At 47.3% G+C, this 18,389-nt stretch overlaps 1 protein-coding gene across 1 annotated transcript in view; it reads left to right on the top strand.

The window, feature by feature from the left end:
• The window catches only part of mpp7a (MAGUK p55 scaffold protein 7a), a 130,493-nt gene that overhangs the window by 69,415 nt on the left and 42,689 nt on the right, over positions 1-18,389 (top strand). The window contains exon 7 of the mRNA XM_071523462.1: positions 4,948-5,079. Coding sequence (XP_071379563.1) covers positions 4,948-5,079 — 132 coding nt within the window. The remainder of the gene's footprint in view (positions 1-4,947; positions 5,080-18,389) is intronic.

The following is an 18,389-nucleotide window of genomic DNA, read 5'->3' as shown; positions in this document are numbered from 1 at the left end:
TCGGCAACTTCAACGGAAGAGGCGAAGAAAGTCGAAGACAGGAGACGGGGTTGTGGTCCAAGCTTTATACACACCGACACGCACACACACACACACACTAACATAATATCCTGCGCTGTCATACATTTGGTTAGAGCCACCGAAATTAGTTTACTCACCTTTTTAGCCTGAGATAAATCTTCACTTCGATTCATATTGTACATCAGTGGTTCTCAAGGTGGGGTCCGGGGACTACCAGGGGTCCTTGAGGGGGTTCCAGGGGGTCCCCCGCAAATTGTTGAATTGTTAAACTTCAGCATTATTTCATTTACAAGAAGTTAACACATTAGAGAATGTAGAACAATGACTGTTTTGATCATAGTTTCTCTGTTATCTCTCTACCTACATTACAGATAGTCATGGAATTCTGGACAAAATCATATCTAGCAATAAAAATATGCTCAGATTTGGGTCCGAGAGACAAAATCTCATCAAATGGGGGTCCGTGGCCCTAATGTGGACTAAATTAGGGGTCCTTGATATGAAAAAGGTTGAGAATTACTGTTATACATCATAGTAAGTAGTATCAAACTGAGTTAGCTTTATGAACAAAGGTTCTTTTAAAGTTGCACTATGCCAGATTTTATGAAAGATACACTTATGCAACATGAAGTGGAGCTGCAACGGGGCAGTGACATATCAAAACCATACCATCAGGTTTTGGGGGGGAAGGGTCACGCCTTTTGGTGTCAGGTCGAGCGATTCACATCTGCATCTGCGTTAACATACACACTATTTCCCACCTCCCTTATCTCCGCCCCTCAACTTCATGACCTCCACTCTCGCGTGCCGGTTCAAGTCCACCACCAGCTTTCGAGCGCCCGGGCCTTAAACCGCTCCCCGGCTAAACGCCAGCAGGAACACTCGGTCAACAGTGGATTAGTTCCAGCGCCCCGGTGGGGAGGGGAGAGTTTTGACTGTAATGCACCAAGGCCTGGGCGCTCCTGGCTTTCTCTCGACATCGCACCTCAAAGCATGGGCGGCCTGCGGGCTTCAAGAACCAAGTATTAAAAGTTTTCTCTCCCTCTCCATCTGTCCTCCAGGGCACTTGATACCATACCAGCCAGCCCCCATGTAAATCACAGGGCCGGGGGTGTAAAACACAAGCAGATGGCTGCTGCCTTTGAATGGCGTCTCTGTGCGATAGTAACTGTATCACTCTTAATTATGGCTGAAATGATCCATTCCTAGGGTGGGGATATAAATCAGGCTCTTTAAAGCACCCCTCTCTCTTTCTCTCTCTCGTTCTTTCTTTCTTGCCGTCCCTCTCCGCCTCCAACTCTCTCTCTTTTACGATTCGCACATGAAAAAACAACTTTCACCCATATTAGCCCCCCTCATAAAGACTAATATTGACAGTGATGAAAGTGCCAATTATGATGGCTGAGTGTTTCGGTCGGTGTGTGTAGGTGTGTGTAGGCGTGCTTGTGAGTGTGTGTGTGTGTGTGTGTTCGATTCAGAGCAAGCTGAGGTTCAAGGCTCAGAGGGGGGTGGACATGAGCGTCGTGTCCCAGCTGGCCTACCGCAGTGCCTCTGAGGCAGAGCGCTCAGCGGGGTCCCTCCCGCCCGGGGGAACCGGTTCCCCTGCGCCGATCCAGCGCCGCCCGCCGGCTGAAAACCGAGCGGGCCGGTGACAGGGCCTGCGGCTTTAATGAGAGGCCAACGCCAGGAATGTACGGGCAGGTTTATTTGGACAAGCTCAGTGATCTGTTTTTCTAGGATCCCTATTATGCCTAATGAACACAAACACACGGACCGAGAGAGGACGGGACGCCTGGAAAACAAGGGCGGTTTCGCTTCCCTTCGTCTTTCTCTTCGCCTTTCTTTCCTTCTCTCTCTCTCTCTCTCTCCATCTCTCCCTGCTTCTTTCTCTCCATTCCCCTCCCTTCCTCCACCCCATGCCCCAGCTGCAGGGCTGAGCCTCTATAAGGATATAGCTCTAGATTTGATTAGGGAGCTAAGCCACCAACACTGAGGCATAACAAGACCCGTTGACTCATGTCGACCCAGGAAGAAGGCTTCCATACGGAGACCTCTGTGTGTGTGTGTGTGTGTGTGTGTGTGTGCACGTATACGTACCTGTGTTGTTCCCCCATGTCAACGGTCACCAGCCAGGGCTTGTGCCATGTGCTACCTATTAGCATGCAGCTGTTATTGCTACTTCGGAGGGAGTTTTTACAAGGCATTAGCCGCGGCCCTGTTACGGGTTGTTAGGCATGGCCATAGGGGAGGATGTGGCAGCGGGGGCGACGTCAGATTTGAGGAAGTGGCGGGCGGCCATCGATGAGAGGACACTCACAGGTCAGGATATGAGGCTTGATGGATGGGGATCAGAGGAAACGGCAAATGGCAGGTCAGTGGAGGAAAGGTTGAGGTGTGCGTGGGAGGGGAATGTGAGCGTGTTTTCGTGAGGAAAAGAGCACAGAACAATGTTATTCTGGTTGTATGTCTGTGTTGTAAATTAAGATTTTTCAATTTTTTTTATTTCAATATTTTTACTTAATATGTTCTAGTGTTCAAATTGTTGGTTGTCTCATGTTTATTATCCCCCATAAGCTATAATCTTATTCTATCTTCTATTTTTCTGTGCTGCAGCCTATTATTTGCTGTTGTAACGACCCAGTTTCCTCATGTTTCCTCAAATCTAATCTAATAATGTACGAGTACTGTGTGCTTGTGTGTGTGCAAGTACATGTATCCCTTTGAAAACAAGAATTCCAGGTCTCATCTTAGGGACTAAGGATGTTTAGGTGAAGACTATTTGGAAGCTGCCTAGCTGTAGTGAAGCGCTGCAGTTCTTCTCGGGCAGCAGGCCTAGATGGGTGTCCCCCCCCTGCTGAGAGTGTGATCGACACCTGGTTGACCCGCATGTTGTCGCCCACCGGATCAGGTGCTGTGACTGACAGTGAAACAGCATTAAGAGGGCCACAACACCACATGTATCCAACCTCAGACCCAAAAGCCCTTCCCTCCCGTCCGGGATCACCGGCGCGGCGCGGGCCGCCTTCCACCGACGTTGTTTTCGGAAAAGCTCCGGGAATTCGATACAACGCCACATTAAAAAACGGTTTTCTCGTTCCCCCCCCTAGGAAGAAAAAGCAGAGAAGGCGGCGGCGAAGAAAAACAGAAAGAGAGATGGTGGCCGCAAATTCAGAAGCGTTCCTTTGTAAATATTTGCTCTGTAATATTTTATTCGGCTGTGAGTGGAACGCAGTCTGATGTACGCTGCTTTCATTCGCTGGCTAGGAGAGCAGCTCTGTTGTAAATTTGTGTGTGTGTGCGTGTGGTGCTGAGAGACTTAGATCGTAACATTATTGATCCCATCACAACATTGTAGAACCTCTGTGCAACTGTGAACTCTCCATCCGTGCCTTGACACAACGCTATAAACACAATTTATATTATAAAACATAAATTACAATTTATGTTATATCCAGCACGACTTTGGGATCCCGTTCCAATCCAGTTTGCTTTTATCGTCCTCATCTGCAAACAGTTTTGGTTTCCAGCCTTCCAAGAGATAGTTTGATGCCATAAAAAGACAGCATCCCCAGACACACAATACAACACACAGTGTATTTATATTCTGTGCAGATGAAACCCAGGAACTGTTGCACTCTGTAGGCCTGAGAAACACGCCGGCTGATGCTGGCAAGGAGATACATGGAAGATAAGAATAAAGAAGAGCAAATAAGAAGAGGAGAGAGAGGATTAATGGGATTAAAGAAAAGAGAAAGGTTTAATATAGTGTAAAGGTTAAGTTTAGGCATGTAGTGGGGTTAGGGTTGTAAATTAGGGTGTGAATGTAGTCAATGAAGGTCCTCACTAGTATAGTAAGATGTGTGTGAGTGTGTGTGTGTGTCTGTGTGTGTGTGTGTGTGTGTGTGTGTGTGTGTGTGTGTGTGTACACGCTGGTCAGCTTGTCTCCCAGTGGATCCCGGCCACAGAGCTCCAGTTGTGTCTCCTCCTCTCATCTGCTCCCAGTTAGCAACATCTTGAACACTGTACTGCAGCGTGCTCCCATGTCATAAAACACACTGCTCCTCTTCTCTCCATATCCTCCTCTCTCTCTCTCTCTCTCTCTCCCTCCCTCCCTCCCCCTCTCTCCTTTTGTCTTGGCACGTGGGGTGGAAGATGTTTTTCTCACTTCTCTCTCTCTCCTCCTCAACCACGGAAAAAGCAGCACGCGTCCAGCTGCATCTTGGTCCGGACACGGAGTCGTTAAATAGTTTGAAAAATGAACGTCTCAATGGCATCATTCTTGTCTGCGTCCCGTCTCTCTCTCTCTCTCTTTTTTTTTTTTTTTTTATGTCTGCTTGTGAACGTGTGAAATATCTGAGGCGGCTGAGAACTTCATTACTTTGACTCCGCCGCCGAACATCGCTTCTCCCCTCGTGAGACCCCAAGTCCTCCCCCCCCCTGGAAAGCATCGCCATTGGAAACGGTGGCCAAGGTTGCCCCCCTCCCCCCCCCCAACCCCTCCACCCGTAATCCCTGGTGAGCGATGGTCCGGGGCGGGTGCTGCTTGCCTTTAATCAGAGAGATGTATGGAGGGAGAGCATGGGCCTAATGACAATTAACGCATGTAGCTAGGAGAACTGGCCCTGAACGCTTTCAAATCCATCACACGGCCGTTGAGGCAGACACCCCAATTCATAACCATCCTCCCTGCAGTCTCTGCCTTTTCTCCCTCTGTCCGGCTCAAAGAAACAGAATGACAGATTGAACTCATAATAGCATGTATTGCTATATGCTTTATATCGCTAATTAGTGCGAGGTAAGGTAAAGGCCTTTCGGTGTGAGTGATAACCCTTGTTCGGTGTTTCTCTCCTCCCCTCCATCCCTCTATCCCTCTATCCCTCTATCCCTCTATCCCTCTATCCCTCCCCTCCCCTCCCCTCCCTCCAGAGCCTGCTGTCGGTCCACGACACGGTCGCCCAGAAGAATTACGACCCGGAACTACCTCCGCTGCCCGACGACATCGACGATGACGAGGATTCGGTGAAGATCATAAGGCTGGTTAAGAACAAGGAGCCTCTCGTAAGTCCCTCATCACAGTCAGCTTGTGAAAGTGATGTGAATTTGATTTCAGGATTTTTACACAGACTAACTCTCTCACTTTGGGTGGTCCTGAGATGATTGGAAAAACGGTTTCTAAAATACATTTTTCATGTTTTTTATGTTTCTGATAAATGCATTTTTCTCATTAAAAAAATGAATATTTGTGTTATCTATGCTAGAGTGTTTACAGTTGAAACTGGATAAGAAGTAGGCATCAATGTGTTTTTGAACCACAGAACCACTTATCACCCATCACTTTAATCTGAATATTCCACATATCCAAGCAGCACTTCACTGATCCGTCAAATTCTGTGTGACATCTGACCCTCTTATCCACAACACCAGTGAGCCAACACTGAACATGCATTTGAGGTACTTTCTGATGCTTGTGGGAATCTAACCCACAACCTTGAAGTTGTAAGCACAGCAAAACCAACCACAATTACCCTGCACTTGGCCATGTGTATTTTCAGCCAGTCTAGGCTTGGTGTCTGCAAACGGCTTCCTTTCTATCCCTGGTCAGTGTTGCTCTCTCATTGTAACACGCTTCTCACGTCCGTGCTCTTCAGGCCGTTGCCCCAGATGTCAACAACCGCCCCGGTGCCAGCCCCCGTCTGTCTCGGCCTCGGGGCCCAACCGTACGGCAGCGGCATCTTGGCGCGCGCTCTCTTTTTCGCTCTTCCCCTCGACATCCTGGGCGTCTGTCTGCATCGTCTGCCGACTGCCATACCACGCATTCCCCTGGCCCTGTCGAGCAGTCGGGCCTTCCCACATCTGGGCAGCGGGACTGGGCCTCTGTATCCCCACCAACCCTACTAGGTGCTGGTTTTTATCACCCCGCCTACCCCTATTTTTTCAGCGTGATCACCTCTGTTTTTGTGTTTCTTTTATTCCTCTACTCTTGTATCCCAGGCACTCTTTTAATCCCTCTGGTCTGACCTCAGTGTCCTGCAACACACAAACACAACAAACACTCCAGTCAAGTCCTTGATGGCCTGTCAGAGACCTCTGTCATCATAGCACTTTGTTGTGTGCTGAGGCCCCGCCCACCTTTGATCTGTTCTGGCCATGTCCCGGCCCCGGCCGCCTCTATTTTCACTTTTGCGGTTTTCACCCCGACCACCGTCTTGGCTCCGGGCCGGCGCGCTCCTCTCACCACGCCCCGGGGAAACAAGAACACACCTAAGCCATTTTTGGGTTCCTGCCTCTCCTGCATGTTCCGTAGAGCTGGTGAGTGTAATAATGTGGCTTGGAGGAATTCTCGCTCTCTCTCACAACACACAGTGTCGCAGGCCCTGCCTGCTCTGGCCCCTCCCGGGCCTGATGCTGGATCACGTTCCCTGAAACCATAATGTGATTTACACCCAGCCCCGGTCAGCCTAATCATCTGGCTGAGTTATTCCATTACGCGACTTGATTCTTTTCTGTCCAAGTGATTTGGCTCCCAACAACATCTGAAACACACGTTTACGATGTGTGATATTGTGTATTATTGCACAATATTGAAGGTGTTAATTATGTAGAATCTATTTTGGTTGTGCTCTAGTGGCTCGGTTTTAGTTTATAGGTTACGGGTGCAAACTGTGGTTGTTGTGTGTCTTAAAGTAATTGTGTCTAAAAGGAGAAGATGCTGTGTCCAGTCTTCTGCTAGGGGTCAATATGGGGTCAATTTTGTAATTACTCATCTAATGTCAAAAGGTATCTATTTTATGTTTTTCTCTAAATACAGTATATCATCAATATCATCAAATGAGTCGTAATGACAGCTCATGTAAACTGCTTTCTACCAACATATTTAATCATTTCCCTTCCCCACAGGTTTTGATGCACAACTTTATAGCAGGAAATCAAGTCATGATAACTCCCAAAATGCACCAAATGATCCCACAAAGCTCATCATTTGAATTTTAGTTGATAAAAGTAATAGTAACAGCCACTGAATGTGTTATTGTAACTAATTCCACAACAATATATGAATGAGAAAATCAAAATCTGCATGTAGCATCTTACAAGTTAGAGTCTTAGAAAGATAATCACAATCCATTACTGAGGAGTGAATCCATCCTAGTGCTCTGTAGCTGCCCTTCCACTGCCTGAAGGACCCAATGGGCACAGCGGCCTCCTCTCTCTCTAATTGAGACCTGACGGTTGTGTGGACAACAGCAGGATTCCTGGGGATTCCGGGGTTACACTCTGTGGGTTTTTTATGAAAACAAAACAATAAATACCAAAGGACTGCCATTATGGCCGCGAGCCATCTCAGAAATGTCACGTCTGATGGCGCTATATTTGTATTTTGGGCACAAAGAGAAGCGTGAGTTGAAGCACCTTAGATGATTAGAGGGAGAGGCTACACGCTGGCCTCTCTGTGGTCTGGTAGGCTCGGAGCTGTGGTTACCTCAAAGACAGACTCGATGCCTGCATCTCCCACTGTCCCGTCTGCAGTCGCATGCCTTTGGTCAGAGCCTGCATGCTGCATGAAGGCACAGTTTGATGTCATCACTTTTTTTATACCCATGCAGTGCAAATGTCAACATGAGGAGAACAAACCTCTCTCAAACACATCTAAAGTTTGAGATGGACTGCATGCTTGAAATCGCACAATCAATCAAGATGCACAGGTGCTTTCCCAGCTGATTCAACTGGCTCTGTACTATTGACTATAGCTCTGTTTGGACGTGAGTCAAGTCACCATCCGATACATCTTTGTGTGGCAATTAAACTTCCAGGATCTTAATCTGTCCTCTGTCCTCGCCTTCTTTTGTTTGAAATATATACAGTATGTATATCAGCCATTAGATATTGTGTCAACTGTGTCATGGAGGGCACAAGAACACATATTGAGAAAGACCCAGTGTTAATCCAGGAGGCCACCATCTTTGTGCACTTGGTCTATTGATGTATGTGTTGGATTGCAGCCTTGTAAAGATTTTCTACTACAGTGGTAGCTATTGTAGAAGTCCTCCTCTGTGCATTTGTCTTACATCAATCCTGTATTAATACTTTACATCTTTCTGTCTTGGATGTAGACCCAAATTAGTATATTTTAAATTATACAAGTTCTTTCTCACTGAGCAATATGGTTGGCCTTGAGGCATTCCACTGTGTGCTAAAACCTCATGACGATGGCACTTGTAACCTCACTGAAAACATATTTGCATGTTATTCACATTCTTACATTGTATCAATTACAGAGAACTTCAGAATCTTGCAACACATCAACATCACTTGTTTCCATAATGCCAGTGTCTTAACCAAAAGGAGCATGATGTTTGATCTTTTCCATCTTATGACCTTTCTGATTTCTGTTGTTTCTCAGTTGGCTAGTTACCAGACCATTCCATGTAACTTTCCTCAGAGAGCAAAGCATGACTTTATCCAACAGTTCCCTTTGGAAATGGTGCAGCAATAGCTCAGCAGGCATGCAGGAAAAAAGTGGGACTTCTACAATGGCTGTGTCTGTGTAGCCCTATGACTAATAGTCCTTACTGAAAACTCATGTTACTCTGTCACCCACAGCGATGAAGTTACTCTGTTTTCTAGACGATCTAATTTGACAGTAAATTTTAAGGTTCTGCATTTAGCCCATCTACCTCTGGCCCTTGGACATGGCGGGCATTGTCATCCTGTGTGACTCTGAAGGGAAACGGGCCATAATGAACAGTCCATTAAGGAAGCAGCCAGCAGGTCAGATGTTCATGGTGAAGTCACAGCCATTACACTCACCAATAAAAGTCTTCTAATTGTGTAGGGTCCTCAATTCACTGCCGCACCAAATTGATTTGGATGTGCCCTTTAACTCACAATTCCACATAATCAGCCTGAAATTCTCAAACTTGACATCATAACAAGAGGGCTGTACAATATCGGGCTAATTTCCTTGCCCTCTCCCGCCTTTTCTCTCTTTCATTTTCTCTCTGTCTCTCTCATTCTTTCTCTCTGTCTCTCTTCTTCTCTTCCTCTCTCCGCCTTTCTCATTCTCTCATGCTGCACTTCTGGAAGTTTTGGGGACTGTGCTATAGTTAGCACGCAGGCCCCATTCCTAGTGACTCATCCATTAAGTTAATTGTGATTAGTTGAGTGGATTGTATTCAGTAGCTGTGATTAATTGCTATCATTTTTCAGACCGTGACTTCATGCCGTATTTCAGCAAAACTGTAAAAACTCGATCTTCCAGGACAGCCTCCCTCTTCTTCCCCCTTTTCTCTTGTGCTCCCTGCTCTCCCGCTGAAACCCAAACCGGCTGATTTATTAGCTCAAATGTCGGGACAATGAAATAATTGGGTTTGGACAGCGGCATAAACATGTGGGCGCATAAAAAAACGTAAGCCCAGCCGTGTCTTTTTATTGAAAGAATGTGTTATTTTGGATAAGGTTTCGGGAGGGGATGGGAGGAGGGGGGGGGTCTAAATTTGAGCGGAGCGTTGAGGGAGTTGCATCAGGGCCGACTTGGGTATGTGGCGGTGTAGCAGATATACTGGTGCGTTTTGCCTGTGGTGATAAAGAGCTTGAGTGCAGACTGACTAATAGGAGAGCTGTAGACAAAGGCTGGAGCATGCCAGAACGCACTGGTGTTACACAATTCAACTCCCCCAGCCAGGAAGCCAAGAGCCAGGAGCTCGGAGCAAGGAGAGAGGCCTAAACACCCACTGCAAAAAATGTCCATCTTAACAAGTCACTTAATGAGTCTTAAAGTCTTATTGTTCTTAACACTTTAATCTGCCAATGGGGTGAGATAACTTCAATTGTTTCTAATGGATTCAAGTGTCATTTTCTTGACACTAGTGTAGTGATCTGCCGTATTCTTCCTCATTTCAAGATAGAAAGTTCCTGAAACAAGTGAAACTGCATTAAAAACAAGTCGAATCACCGCACCCGACTAGCATAAGACTGTAAAACTGAATATGAGATAACTTGTTATATTTGTTTATATTTGTGTACTTGTTATATAGCCTGTTAAGAGGGACATTTTTTGCAGTGCACAAGCCACAGCATCGTCCCAGAGCATCCTGGAAACTAAAAAACCCTCTCTTAAAATACCTTAAGTAGTAAAGGAGGACCGAGAAAGCCCGCAGAGGGGTAGACCGCAACGGCTCAGGGTGACCATCGGTATGGTGTGAGAACATTTGGGGCCGACATGCCTGCTGTGGCACGCTCTGCTCCTCTCATCTGGATGTTCTCGCAGCCCCTGTGACGCAGATGTAAATAGCAGACTGGAGATGCTCGCCGCGCTGCTTTTTTACATTCCCGCTTCACAGATCACTTGTCGGCTCGCTCGGTGCCACTCGGTCGGTGCCTGCCCCCCCCCCCCCCCCCCCCCCCCCCCGTCGCTGTGGGAGGAGCGCTCATTCACTTCTCCCACTCAGTTCATCTCTTGCTGTCCTCCGTGCCATCTCTCTCTTTCTCACGCTCTCTAATTCATTTCTTTTGCTCTGTTTTTGCCATCAGGCCCACTTGTCCCTCGTTCTCTTGTCTCTCTTATGTATTTGTTTTGGTAGCGTTTTACTTGAGGTGGTGCTCATAAGACCTTATAAGGCATCATAAGTGCATTGTAAGCACATTGTGAGTGCATGATTGTTATTATAATCAGAGCATAATAAACAATATGCAAGAGAATTAAGGTTGAATACTTTATCAGGCAACTTGTCTGCTGATGGTTGTCTTATTATATTGTGTTTTATTATCTGTGCTTCTAATGGACTTATAATCTGATTGTAATGCATCACCGTGTCCTTCAAGTAAAGGGTTACCTTTTGTTCGTTTGTTTGTTTTGACACTAGTGCACCTTGCCACGTTCCCATCATGCATTTGGTCACGGAATGCCATCCCCGGTGAAAACCTGACACTCCATCCCTCTCTTCCTCCATCCCTCCATCCCAGGTTGTTAGGCATCATTAGCAGCCATAAAAATCCCCGCTGCCAGGAATGTGACAGGATCGATGTCAGGCCCCCTCCTCTCTTCCTCCCGCTCTTCCTCCCTCTCCCTCTCTGTTGATGCACGCAGTGGATTGGTTTTCCCATTACGACTGGGTGCCATCGGGTGCAACTGAATGGAAACTGTAGGCGGCGGGGGCCCATGCCATCCAGCTGGCAGTGCCAGCCTAGCGTCCTGCCTGGCGCTGCCTCGCACCAATCAATACAGCTATGCCACTACTGGGCAAGGCCACCCAGCCTCCCTAGCCACTGGATACCAGCGTCTCGGCTGGACTTCTCATTAAAGACCCACAAATAGTACTGGTTTGACTTTAGGGCTATAGTAGTTTCTCCATGTACAAATTTAGATGACATGTCCAACATTATTACTGTAAAATCTCCAACTGCATGATTGATTTTTGGTTGATTTTTTTTACTTAATAAGTGAGTTGATAATTGCGACGAGACAGGAAAGTCTAATCGATTCGGTTTCTGACGTCGTCTTCTTGTCATTCACCAGAACTGCCCATCAGATGTAGTTTTTCCATGAATGGCAGTCAATGGAATGAGCTATTGGCAATTTGACATGCCATGCGTTTCCCATCTGCGGCAGGCGGACCTCCTCTCCTCTCTGACACAATTAGGACGGCTGGATCACGGCCGCTCTGATCTCATTTGTCTGGAAGCCTTCAGACACGCATTCAGTCAGATAGCGCACATCGCAGTCGCTTTGCTTCATCGCGGAATCTAAATACCATTCGCTTTGTTATGTCGGTTTATGTTGCGCTGGTGTAAGTGTACACACATGCGTTCGCAGACGATGAATAAAGTATGCCAAACAGCATGGCGAGAAGCTTTTGATTCAGACAGTTATCAAAGGAAGAGCCTTGATAGATCTGCATGGTTTAAAAACGATAGTTTTCTATTGTCTGTTTACATCAGAATGTGGAAAGCAAAGAGAAAGTAATGACACTGGCTGGGGATTAATGGAGCAGCTAATGAGATTAGAGCAGACAGCACACATGTTAGTGTTTTGCAGATAGTGCTATGTGCTTTAAAAGCAATACATCTTTCACTTGATGGATTAGGCCGCAGTGTTTTGGGAGTGCTGCAAAGGAAGATGGAGCACCACACTCTAAAACATGAGGACAAGTGGAGAGCTCTGGTGGTGTTGGACCGGCTCACTATTACGTATTGTGTGTGTGTGTGTGTGAGAGAGAGAGAGAGTGTGTGTGCTAAGTGCAACTGCCTGCCCTTGCCTTTTTCCCTGCCCTGCTGTTTTTGTAGGGGATTTTGTGTGTTTTGTCATGTGTTTTGTCTGTGTGTGTGTGTGAGGGTGTGTAGGTGTCTGTATCTATGTGTATGTGAAACTCTAAGTGCAACTGTATGGGTGTGTGCGTGTGTTTATTTGTGTGTGAATGAGTGTCGGGGTGCATGCTTTGTATGTGTGTGTGCATGTGTGAATTTTTCATCTGTGTGTTTTTGTGCATTTCATCTGTGTGTGTGTATTTGATACACACATACACATATTTGATACTGTAATAGATACAGCTGTAACATGTGATATGTGTGTGTGTATTAAGTCCAACTGCCTGCCCCTGTCCCTGGAACGTCTTTGTGTTTGTACAGGAGTTTGTGTGAGTGTGTCTTTCTATGTACACACGTGTGCATGGAAGAGCATATGTGAGTGTGTGTGTGTGTGTGTGTACAAAAAGCGATCCAGCCCCTGTTACACCACCCCTGCGGCCTGTTGAGTTGCGAATGTGAAAACACACACAGCTCCCAGAACCACATCTGAGGCATTCCCAGATCCTAATCTCACGGCCCTCTCAAATAAAACGTCTTCCTCCCATCATGCGTAATCATAAACGCGGACACACATCGCAGCATTCCTAGTCTTTTCCGCTCGGCGTTCCGAGAGCCGGAGAGCTCGGAGGGTGAATGCCGCCATTGTTGCCGGCCGGGCCGGGCGCTCCTCAGCGGCCTTGCTTCCCAGCCCACTTATGGAAATGAGAAGTGACATGTGAAAGTGCTGTTTTCTTTAGCCGGGATAACGACAGGGAAAACACTAAACAATCCCAGAGCCGAGAGATAGACCTCTCTCCGTGACACAACTGTCTCTTTGTGTGCGCTCATACAGCACACACTCATACTGTACAGAGGTCCCAGACAAGACACACACACACATACAGTACATAATGATTAACTATCTGGCACTGTCCAGCGTAGAGCAAAGAGACGGCGATTCCACTCAGTCTACATGGTGACTCACACAGACGGTGTGGAAACAAACACACACAATGGCATTTGCTGAGACATGCGCACACACACACACACACACATACACACACACATACACACATGCAGATTTCTCCCACACTCATATGCACAGGCACCTGTCTGAAGTGCTGAGGTGGGCTGCTAAGTGTGTTTTCATAGCGAGTGGGTAATGACTTGCTCTAACATTAAGGTTTAAAGAGGCGGAGGAAAGAGGGGGTGGAGGAAGACAAATGAAGGTAAGCCGTCCCGTCGCAGGGCCTTCTGCATTACATTACCAGTATCTGGCAGCTTCTCCTGGAATTCTCCCCCTCCCTCTTCACTCCCCCTCCCCCCATAATTATCATGATAATGACCCGCAATTTTCCTTTTTCTCAGTATACTTGTTAATTACGACCGGGGGTCAAGACCGGGGTTAAGGAAATAAAACGGGAAACCGGAGCCCGGGTTAGTGAGAGTAGGAGAGTAGGAATGAGGGAGGGGTGGGGGTGGGGGGGGGGCGGGGGTAGCTTTTATTAGTTGCAATCACAAGTGATTTAATAAAACAGGTGGAAAGGCATGCAACAGGTCACCCAGAGGGGATTGGACTGCAGCAAGCGGGTCTGTTGCATGAGCTACAAAAACCATTTGACATAAAACCTTGAGTACCTTTCATTGCTCTGGCTTTTCATTTTTCTCTCTCTCTCTCTCTCTCTCTCTCTCTCTCCCTCTCTCCCTCTCTTTTTACACTGATAATTTAAACTTTCATCTAGGCTCCTGCTAATTCTTTACAGCGCTGTACTAAGCTTTATAGATGACCATAACACTAAGTGGATTTTCCGATCATGAGCGAATGTACTAAATATTACTTGAGTGTACACAGTTTTTTAGCAATGCTACACTATATAGCTTTTGAGGAAATGTGTAAGAACTCGTAAATATGCCTGGCTCAGTGTGAGGAACGGTCATGTGTGTTATATGGGGGGGCGATATGCCATCTGAGTGAGGTAAGATGAAATGACACACTCCAACACCAGATATGATTGGAGGTAATTGTATTTTAATGTCCAGGAGGCCCTTTCCCACTCTGTTGTATTTGGTTTTTCCATGGTCAACATCTGGTGTGAAGAACGCCAGCATGTGTTTCCACTACACTTGTATTTATACCTCTAAACACAGCAGTCAACACAGCAGTCGGCAGGAGTTTATTGTCGCCGTTACACTTTGCTGTTAAGTGACATCATGTCAAAACACGTCGGCCGCTCGGCCCCGGCTGCTGGCGTTTGTTTTCCCTTGTCGCTCTCAATTTGGTGGGAGAAATAATGTTTGTCAAATGCCACGGCGCTCGGCGCGGTTCACGGGACGATGTTTTGAGTGGTCGTTACGGGCCGCGGGCCGCGTGTTTGAAATGGAGCCCCGTGCTTGTTTTCCCTGGCGGGTTCGGGCTCGCGGAGTGGCTTCGGTTGAGGCTACGGCTGAGGTAAGGGGATCCTAGCGTCCCTCCGTTCCACTATGGCCACGTCCAGGCCACACATACCCTGCCCTAGACCCCCAGACTTCTGACGAGCCAGGCCAGCAGACGACCAGCCAGAACCTCCAGTCATCCATCCAACGGCGTACCAGCCAGCCAGCTTCCATCATGTCATCCAGCCATCCATCCACTCCATCAGCCAAAGGGCTCTGTAATTGCCCCATGAAGACTTAGCCTGCCAAGCAAACAGAAGGCCCCGGCGCTGCGGCCAATCCCAGCCAGGCTAACGTGATGAGACACTCCCAACGTTCAGCGTGTACCACTCTTATCTGCTGAAGTTTCATGGCACTACTGTGTGCTGACAGTTCCCTGGATAGTCTTGCCTCCATTCCATTCCCTCTCATAAACACACACTCATTTACATGAGGGAATCTTCTCTTTTTTTTGCATACAGCGGCTATATGAGGTGTGAGCCATTTGTCATCACATACTTAATGTGGCTGCCATGTCGGCATGTGTGCTCCAATGCATGCGCCGGGAGGGGTAATGGCTTGATATGGACGCGCATCGCTCCAGTTCTCCTCATCGCACAGTGGAGGCGAAGCTGTTGCGTTCGGGCCAGCCCAACAATAACAATCAGAGGCATTTATGTGTTAGAAATGGAGGAATTGAGCTGCGAGCAGCCGCTGCATATGGAGCTGATCACGTTAGGAGTGGAGGCTTCGGATCGCCTTACTGATGACTAATTGACCACAGCTAGAAGGCCCTCCTCAGTCCAAGATGACCCCCCTCCTGTCTACTTCTCTCTTTCTATGCCTCTCTCTGTCTCTCTCTTACTTTCATTCTGTGTGTTTCTCCTGCTCTTTCTGCCATCCAACATATAATTTTTGGGGAGGCTCGCTCTTTTGAGTAATGTCTATTTTTAGGCTAATTTGGAGGGCAAACTCCAGCAAAATGGTTGAGGAGAGGAGAGGAGAGAACAACATCCCTAAACAAAATCAAAAATCGTGTTTTTGTCCTCCCTTGCTAAGCTATCTTTTCCGTGAGAATGGCAGAGTTGAGCCACTTGATGGTTAAGTGGCGCCTTGTCTCTAATTACTAACATAGCATAGCCCATTCATCAGGCTTAGTGATTGTCCAGCATCAATCATCCAGTCTTTTGAGCTTTCACTGGGCCTGTCTGGCCTCACTTCAGGTAGAGCCATGCACTCTTCGAAACGCACACGCAGACACGCATGCGTGCACACACAAACACACCTACACACGCTGCCACTCATGCATGTATGCACTCTGACAGAAACGCACACACACACACATTCCCCTGCTGACTTCCCGCACTGTTTCCGTGCACAAGGAAGGGTCTGAAATGGCTTCCATGTGCCAGCGGGTGCTGATGGCTCGGTGTAAACCTAGCCGTCCGTTCGTGCTAACCCTCAGCTGCAGCACCAGGAAGCCCATCTTGGTTCTTGTGGATGTTTCCCTACCTTGTACCTTCGCTACGTACCCCCCATAACCCTCCCAGCCACCACCCCCACTCATCTAGAGGCTTATTTAGCTTCTAGCCTGGCTGTTTATGTATTTGCTTAACAGAGCGAGGGCTTCTCTCATTAGTGGCCATGCATGGCTGGGTGCTGATGATAGCACCCATAGGGTATCAAGGCACAGGGGGAAGGTGATGCTGAGTTCAGGAGGTTGGATGTGCCCCCCCCCCCCCCCCACACACACACACACACACACCTCCCCACTGCCTCTCAGTGCTTCCAAGGCATCCGTCAGGCCTCCAGGAGAGGCTGATGTGACCCTGGAGGATTAAGAGAATGAAGGCTGGCTGTAGGTTGTAATGAGGTGAAGGGGGAAGTGTAGAGCGCTCTGAGAGAACTGTTAGGAAATAATCAAGGATCAGGAAGAATGGCAGTCGAGCTGGATGCGGGAATGGCGAGGGAGAAACAGGAATATGTGAGGTGTTGGATTATTCCAACAGTTTGCGGTCAATATGAGTGATACTTCTTTCCTCTGCCACTTTTCGCCACCTAATATTTACTACCTGGAGATAATGAGGGCCTGGAGCCACTGTTGTAAACTGGTCCCTCCTTTTCCTCAGCCTATTGGCTTTAAGACTGGAGGTCTTTCTTTCTCTTTGTCTTTCTACTGTCAGTCTTGCGCTCTTTTCTACCTTCCTATCACTACTGTCTGTCTGTTATTAAGATTGAAGAACTGCAACGCTACAAAAAATATCCATCTTAATCATCTTAAGTCATTGCATCTAGTATTGTGTTTTACAATCTCATTTTTCTTTAAACAAGTGAATACATCTGCCAATGGGCTGACATAATTCACTTGTCTTCAGTGCAGTTTCACTTGAATTTTCTTGAATCAAGTGGCTCTCTCTTGAGCAATCTGCCTTTTCCTGTCTGCTTTCAAGATATTGAAGGGTGTTTCTTGGAAATTCCTGAAGTGAGTGACCCACCCACTCATTCACCAACTCATTCACCCACTTACCCGCTCACACACTCACTCTTGAGGTTCCTGAAACAAGTGACACTGCTTTGGAAACAAGCGGAATTAGCTCGGCCTGATCGGCAGAATTTGTCACTTGTTTTAGGAAAAACAATATTTTAATATGAATATGAGGCTGATTGTTAAGATGGATATTTGTTGCAGTGAAGATCTTTGTCTGCAAACCTTCATCTTGTCTGGCCAGATAGAGCCTTTAACGCCTCCTGCCAGAAAGCACCTCATTTCTGCTTTCTTCATCACTACCTCTCTCTCTCTCTCTCTCTCTCTCTCTCTCTCTCTCTCTCTCTCTCTCTCTCTCTCTCTCTCTCTCTCTTTTAATCTCTCTCACATTCTGTTGCTCTCTTTGTCTCTTACACTCTGTCTCACATCCTCTATTTCTCTCTCTCTCTCTCTGTCTTGGTCTCTCTTCCCCTATATTTTCTCTTTTCCTCTCACTCATTCACTCACACACACACTCACTCTCAAACGCCCCCCCACTCACTCACCCACTCCCTCGCCTCCCTCCCAGTCAACTTGTCACTCCTGACTCTCCTCTGGTCTTCCACTTACCCTCCAGTCTGGCTAGCTTGTGCTGCCGCTGGGGCTTTTTGGCCTCTCTGTCTGCTTCTCTTATCAGACAGAGCTCATTTGGCTACTGTACCAGTGCTGAGTTCAGAGTGGGGCTGGCCAGGATACACTCTCTCCCTCCCCCTCCCTCCCCAACTCCCTAGCTGCTGGCTTGGCTGGCCCGCATGGGCCCGTCACATTGGAGGGCAGTGGGTCAGATGAGAATCACAAAGTATAAAGGCTTTAAAATGCCTGCAGCCTCAAATAGCTGCTAGGAGAAAGTCAACGAGGTGTAAAAGGAAAATGAGCGTGGCCAAATTGACTTTTTACAATTGCTGCTTTCGTCCATTGATTCCAGTGTTTGTTACTAGAGTAGAAACGCATACAGCACAAAGGTTTGAGTGGGGATAAACTGGTTTACCTGTTGCCCATAGAGTTGAGTTCACGACCCGAACTGATCGTTTTCACCTGCTTAAAGTGCAGCTATATACTCACCATTGCCACTTACAATAAAAGCAGTAAAAGTGGTGTGTCTAAAGGGCATAGGCATTTCAACATGCGATTTAAGGCATACGTGTCAAAACAA

The sequence above is a fragment of the Centroberyx affinis genome, unplaced genomic scaffold (genome assembly GCF_046629955.1).
Source record: "Centroberyx affinis isolate AG114_WGS23_722 - 3 ecotype Tasmania unplaced genomic scaffold, CSIRO-AGI_Caff_v1 ptg001091l_1, whole genome shotgun sequence".
Lineage (NCBI taxonomy): Eukaryota > Metazoa > Chordata > Actinopteri > Beryciformes > Berycidae > Centroberyx > Centroberyx affinis.
The sequence above is the reverse complement of the archived record's forward strand: the minus strand, read 5'-3'. Positions and strand labels throughout refer to the sequence as shown.